At 57.9% G+C, this 7040-nt stretch overlaps 1 protein-coding gene across 1 annotated transcript; it reads right to left on the bottom strand.

Annotated features, from left to right (window-relative positions):
• Positions 1–1893: 1893 nt before the first annotated feature.
• On the bottom strand, positions 1894–6913 carry Crip2 (cysteine rich protein 2). The gene is made up of 7 exons (XM_005343636.3): positions 6630–6913; positions 3656–3808; positions 3315–3455; positions 3174–3242; positions 2995–3089; positions 2569–2626; positions 1894–2474 (listed from the first exon to the last, which is right to left on the bottom strand). Exons 1-7 carry the CDS (start codon positions 6670–6672, stop codon positions 2407–2409), a joined length of 627 nt encoding a protein of 208 aa, XP_005343693.1. The 5' UTR covers positions 6673–6913; the 3' UTR covers positions 1894–2406.
• Positions 6914–7040: the final 127 nt, after the last annotated feature.

Raw genomic sequence — 7040 nt, 5'->3', positions numbered from 1 at the left:
ATAGGCTGTGCATCCCACAAAGAAGTTGGGCTGAGCATACCAGTAGGGGCCCAGAGAGGGGCTGGGAGGGCCTGGTCGGAGAGGGCTGCAAGGTTAGAAAGGTGGGTGGTGGTAGAGTGTGTCAGAGGAACTCCTAGAATACAGCTAAACTGTGCAGAGCAGCTAGGCTGTGAGGCTCCTTGTGAGGTCCTGGAGAATTTGGAATGAGGTGAGGTGGTCAGACGGGCGTCTAGAGTCATCTCCCAGTCTGGGTGTTCATTTGGGAGATAAATGCTCAAGGCACTCTCGTAGAGAAGGGTGGATGCCAGAGACAAAAGCTCCAATTCTCTCTCCTCCATTGTGGGCGCATCGGAAACCGGTGCCACTGACGCGACCTGGCAATGCAGTGGACACCGCCTGGCAACAAGGCCCAGACAAACAGTCGCAGCGCCGCCGCGTTTCCACGACAACTCCTTGGAAACAAACACCATGCAGCGTCATCTTCCCCGGCAGGAAAAGGCCAGATCCTGCCCCGCCCCTCTGATGCACAGCAAAGCTGGCCGCAGGGCGGGGATTGATCTGCCCTGGGAAGACCCTTTGCCTTAGTTGCCCAGCCAGGGGAATCCCCTTCTTTCCTTCAAAGATCCCGCCCAGGATTGGGGACAGGGAGGGGGAGGGAGCCCCGCCCCCTCTGTTTCCACCAGGCTGAGTTGGTTGAAGTCTTCCTGCTCTGGAAGGCGGACAATTTATCGTTCCCTCTACCCCCACGCATCGCCAAACCAGGAAGAACATTAGCTGCCCTGCTCAATCCAAAATGTGCATGCAGCCAAGCAGCGGCTACTTGATGGGAGAGGCCACGGAGTGTGGGGGAGGAGTTCCAGAGGCCAATACCTGTTGGACCTCCCCTTGGTTGGGGGTGGGAGGGAGGACACACTTCCAGACACCGGAGCCAATCCATGCTCTGTGGCCAGGGACATGACTTTCCCCATAGGACAGTAGGCCCGGACATAGCCACACCAGGGTCAATGGCCTAGAGGGCTGGACAAAAGGCCAGGGACAAACCTAAAAAGGCTTCGTGCTCCGTGGCAGTGACCAGATCTGGGAGCTACTTTGGGTGAGGCTTGGATTGCATATGGAGCAGGACTAGATGGGGCCAATCAGAGCTGTTTCCCAAAGCACCAAGCTGAAATACAGGGGCGCCGTCTAGTGGTCATTCGGGGAAAAAACAAGTGGAGGGAAGGACACACCCACTGTCTAAGAAGGGGTTCCAGTTCCAGATCCTGGGCCAGGAAGACAGGATTCACTACACACCCAGTCACATGAATCCCGAGACCCTCTCCTAGCCGACCTTCCTCATTCTGTTCCTCGTCCACCCACTAGAGACCAAAGTGGTCAAAAAGCTTTGCCCTGTGGACAAAGCAGGAAATGGCCATAGCTGACCCTTCTCAGCCCAATCCTAGCCTGTTCTCCACTTCCGCTCTCACCAGCTTTCCACGATCTGCGCAAGACCTTTCTGGTCACGGGTCTCCAGGTCCTATCACACGGCTTCTGCTTGTGTACATACACCAAAGGCTGCAGTGCTTGGAGCTGTGTCCCAGGGTCCCGGCTGCATCCCCAGGTATATACCACACCTCTGCATGTCTCAGAACTGTCTTCCGCGGATCTCATCTGTACTTTATCGGCCCTCCTTGTCTAAGGCACTGCCTCACCTCTGCCCAGAGCAGCCCCTCCCTGCTTCCCACCCATTTCAGTGTTGGCACTGATGCCTAAATCAGTCTCCCCAGTTCAGAAACGCTTCTGGATCCCATCCCTACCAATACTGGGCCCAGGAGTACAAGGGGACATCTGTGAAGGGACAAAGGGACACTGTCTTGGGTTCACACCCACCCCACACACAAGACACTGGCTCCTGCAATCCTCAAACCAAACCATTTATTGACAGCAAAGGTCTCCGTAGCTGTGAACCACGTGAGGGGTAGGTAGGGAACAGTGTGGGAACCAGCAGCGGGCTCCTTGCAGAGGTGCTGCCACCCCGGGAATGCTGTGAGCTCATGCCATCACCGGCAAGCAGAGCATAAATAATACTGGTGGGCAGGTGTGGGCATAGGGATAGCATAGGATAGCCACCTCGGAGAGCTATCAGGGACATGGGGACACGGACAGAGAGAATACTGGGCACAGGGACACAGGACACATGGACTATGGAGGCGCACAGACACAAAGGGGACAGTGGGTAGCATAGGACATGCCGAGGTAACAAAGAAATAGGGCTGAAATTCTGGGCTATTCTGGAGACTACCCAGGAGGCTTCCTCCTCCACCACTTAGGACCTGGGGTTTGCAGGCAAGACACACTGAGGCAGGACTAGGCAGCAGGTCACTTTCCCTCAGGGCCAAGTAAGGGATCCTGAGGACAGCATTTGCAGATCTAAGGCTGAACTGTGCCTTCAGGGTCCTTGTCATAGATATAGCTGCCCACAGCACCGGTATTCACTCCTGTGAAGAAAAGTGGCTGAGGTGGATGAGCAGGAACAAACGGGGATCGGGGAAGGAAAGAGGTCCCCACGTCTTCCACCCTCAGTATACTCACCCTTGGGTCCAAAGAGAATTCCATAGCAAGGCTTGTGGCAGTAGGGCTGGCCGTCATGCTGTGGGCAGCATAGAGAGAGTGCTGAGCACGGACCCCACCCCATACTTCCCAGACGCAGTGAGACCTTCAGAATGTAGGAGTCGCCTCCCTGAGGTCTTGGGCTTTAGAGTTCCTGCGCCTGCCCTCTCCCTTTGACAGGGACAGTAGAGCTCCAAGGAGAGCAGCAGATCTGCCCTCTAGTGGCCAGAGCGCAGTCCACATAGCCTGGGGCAATCCCAGGTCAGGGGGCAAAGCAGCAGCAGAATTCCTTGTTTCCTGTACCCACCCCCACCCTACCAGTTCCGGAATCCCGAGTCCAGTATGCTCTTCCTCCCTATCCCCTCCTTAAGACCTGTTTGGCTCCTGCATCGCAACTGCACCCCTTACCTCAGCATGCCCACCGGGAGTCAGCGTCTTGGAGCAGCGCTCACAGCGCAAGCAGGGCCGGTGCCAATCCTTGCCCAGAGAGGTCACCTTCTCGGCTGGAAGGGAGGAGGACGGTCATGGTGGCAACCCCTACCCTGAGGCACAGTTTCCCTGGATCAGGAGACTGGGCAGTCACTTACCAAAGTACACCCTTTTGTTGCATCGAGGACACATGTTGGGTTCCCCCGTAAATGTAGTGACACTAGAGGCTGGAAGGGAGAAGTTAGGTCAGGGTGGACCTTGGACACCCATACCTGACCCCCACCCAGAGCCTATCTCACCTTTGCTGGGACCTTTGGGCGGTCCGCTGGTCTTCCTCTCCTCTGTTCGCACCACAGGGACCTCGATGGGGCCAGTGACCTGAGGGCCCTCAGCCAGGGGCTTCTCATAGATGTAGGAACCAGCACCCCCTATATTCACGCCTGTAGGTGGCAAGCACGCCAGCAGGAGGCTAAGGATCGGAGGCCTTGACACCCCCCATCCCTTACACAGAACTCCTCCCAAAGCTGCTTCAAGGCTTTCCAGGTTAGGGGTGGCACAAGGGAGGGGGAGGTAAGAGCAGATGACACCCCTACCCCACCTAGCACCCACAGGAGCTGCCCCTGGCTGAGACCTTGCTTACCTTTGGGTCCAAACAGTGTGGCATAGCAGGGCTTGTGGCAGAAGGGCTTCCCATCATGCTCAGCGTGGGCCCCCGGGGTCAGTGTCTTGTTGCAGCGCTCGCATTTGAGACAGAACTTGTGCCAGTCCTTGCCCAGGGAGCTCACCTTCTCGGCTGTGGGTTGTAGGAGGTCAGGGCCACATTCCTATTCCTCTTCTTGTAGTCCAGAAGCCCACATCCCTCTATTTCACACCACCTGGTGATGTCATGCCCCACTCCCACCCACCCATGGTGCCTCCATGACTAGGCTACTGTTACAGAGACTTGTCCATCAGCCGTCCCGGGAGTTCTTTTCTCCTTGTTCAAGCCTAAGTGGTTTAACCCCTCAATGTCTGTCGACTGCACCTGTTTCTACCTGCTCCTTCCTCGAAACACCTGCCTCACACTCCTAGTGCCTCTCCTCACACCTGTGGCCCTCCCCCAAAGCCCAGGCGAGCCAGGAAAGCCCCAGTACTGAGACGACCGCCCTTGCTCTTCAGCACCGAGTGAGGGACCAGCAGTCCTGGTTGCCACAGAGCCCTATTTGGCTTCCTCCTCCTAAGCCTGAGATCTCTCCCTCCACCCTCTGCCTCCAGCTGCCAGTTTGGCGCCAAAGGTTTGTGATCAGCAGCTGAGGATTGTGAGCATGCTCCCCCCACCACCTCCACAGCTATGACTGCTGAGCCACATCCCAATGGACGGAAGCTTGGGCCTCCCCAAGGGAGTAAGGCAGGAAACGGGTGGAGAAGTGGGCAGGAAGAAGGGCCTGAGCAGAGAGCAGAGCCAGAATTCCAAAGGGAAGGGGCCAGGCTGGAGCAGAGCGGCCGCGGGGGAGGCGGGAGGGGTGTTATGCTTGCTTGGCTCTGGCACTGTACTCAGGATAGAAGAAAAAAGCTCTCCAGCCTTCCTTTCTCAAGAGTGGTCTACTGTCCCTTTGGGGCCAAGCCTCCTCTGGACAACCTTGGCAAATACTAGGGAGCGCAGCCTACTCTGAGAGTCCCACCCCACCCCCAGGAGGTGCTTCTGCTGGGCAGCAAGCCTGGATCCACCATGCGGCCAAGTCTGGCTCTCCACAGCCCTAACTTGCTGTGCATGGACAGGTCAGGGCGTCCTCCAGGAACCCCCAGACCCTTGCCCTGAACAGTAAGTATCACTTAGTTCCTTTTGTGATTCTAAGACACAAGTGATCCAGAACCCTGCTCTGTCCAGAATAGGCAAGAGCGACCTGGATAGAAGCAGGTTTGGCTCCCAAGCCTGTTTGGCATCCTCTCTCAATGCAGTGATAAGGAGGTTGTTGGGATGGCCATCAGTGGCTGTGGCAGCTGCTGCCCAAGGCTGCCAAAACCACTCTGCTCTGGCCAGCTCTGGGATTCGGGCCACGTGGGGGCAGGGAACTGACCCTCAGACCCACTGGTTGGGTCGATGGCCCCATTACAGACATAAATTGGGAATGCGGCATCGATTGAGCCTAATAGCTTGGGAGGGGAAGGTCTCCTACCTGGTCACATGTTCTAGAGGGCAACCTGGGGTCCCTATGGCCTAAAGTCTACTCAGATGTGGACAGCTGGAGCACAGCCTAGCTGGGTGGAAAGAGCAGCATTCTGGACCCCTCACCTCCCCATAGGACAAAGGCCAACTGACTGAGGAGCCTTTGTTTTCTGCATAGAGCCAGAGGCGCCCAAGCAGGCAGAAAGCTTTTTCCGGGTGGCCTGCTGGCCAAGGCCCCAGAGAGCCCAGAGCTTGCCTGGCCAGAGGCAGAGTCATGAAGAATGGCCCTGAGGACTGTCCTCACCCTGAGATTTGTCCGACATCCCTTGGTAGGAAAAGGACTGAAATCAGACATTCTGTCCCTCCCCTCCAGGAGGCAACAGGAAACCCCTGGCTCCAGGCCACCCAGAACAACTCCAAGCTAAATCCTGTCCCTCCCCTCTGGGAACAAACAAAAGTGGCCTCTCCTCTCCTCCGGTCAGCTTTAGAAGTCCACTGACCTGGACACTCACGACTGTTCTGAGATGGTCATAGAAGGGGAACCTGTCTTTTCAGGCCGGAAGTCTTCCTCTATTCTGGCCCTGAGTCTTATCTTTTGGTGGGCTGCTACTCAAGAAAAGTTGTTCAGCCTGGAGCATAGCCCCAGGAGGTTAGCAGTTCAGGGAACAGGGGATGCCTGATAAAGGTGACCGCCTTCAGAGGCCACCTTAGCAGGAACCAAACATTCCTGCATACTAATACCTTTTTCCCTGATGGCCTAGAGCTCTAAGAGCCCAGGGTCCCAGTCTCTCAAGCTCGTGGAGACCTACGTGTCACCAGTGCCCCACCCCGCCCGGGTGAAACTGCCGAGGCAAATGGCCAAGAAAGGGAGCAAGCTGAGGCATGTAAGAGGCAGAGGCCGAGGTCGCCCCCGCTTGGACTGAATCCGGAATCCCGGCGGAACCCAGACCTGGTACAGCGGTCTGGGCAGAGGTCGGAGTAAGGACTGGGGTCACTCACTACTCTGGGTCACACTACTGGATCCACGTGTAGTCTAGTAGGCAGCAACAGTGTGAGGCGGAGATGCCGGGACCCAGGGAATCTTATCGGACCTGTCCCAGGCGTCCGACTTCGTTGGATCCCTCCCCAAATGGTGCCGCTGAAGAAGGGCCATGAGCCGAACACGCGGCTGGCGAGGAGGGCGCTCCGTCCAGGCAGACCAGGACTTTGCGTACCTCGCCCAAAGCCTACGGGTCGCTTCCTAACCCACCCGACGCCACAGCCTCTCCAGGATCCCAAGTGGCTTCCCTTGCCCGGCGCAGCCCCACCTTCGAGCCTTCGGCCGCACCCGTGTGGGCAGCGTGGCGAGCTTAGCTACCAGCTGCGCATCCCACGGACCATGGCTGCGTACCCGGATCCATGTACACAACGGGGTGTGGCTCTGCGCCAGGGGACTGGAGGCGAAGGCGGACGGCGGGAGGATACTCACCGAAGTACACGGTCTTGTCACACTTGGGACACTTGGAGGCCATGGTCCCTGTGCTCGGTAGGTCCGCGCCCTCCACCCGAACTGCTCTCTGCGCCGCCGCCCGCGTCTGCCCCGCCCGCCTCCGGATGTCAATTGGCTCCGAGACCTGGGCGGGGCCTCAGGAGCCCGCCCCCCAGGACGCCAGCAGCAAAGCACACGGCAGGCGGGGCGCACCTGCCAGGATCGGAGGGGCCTGGCCTGGCGCCCCCTACCCCACAGTGAGGTGGTGTCTACAGGGATCGCCCGTAGTTTCCATGACAACATCGTGGCCTCTAGCTGAAGAACAGACTTGGGGTTTCCAGCCCCAGGCCCCGACCCTCCTTGTCTGGCTCATGTAAGGAGTGGGTGCTAGAAGCCCGGGGGATGCCCCCT

The sequence above is a fragment of the Microtus ochrogaster genome, chromosome 1 (assembly GCF_000317375.1).
Source record: "Microtus ochrogaster isolate Prairie Vole_2 chromosome 1, MicOch1.0, whole genome shotgun sequence".
Lineage (NCBI taxonomy): Eukaryota > Metazoa > Chordata > Mammalia > Rodentia > Cricetidae > Microtus > Microtus ochrogaster.
The sequence above is the reverse complement of the archived record's forward strand: the minus strand, read 5'-3'. Positions and strand labels throughout refer to the sequence as shown.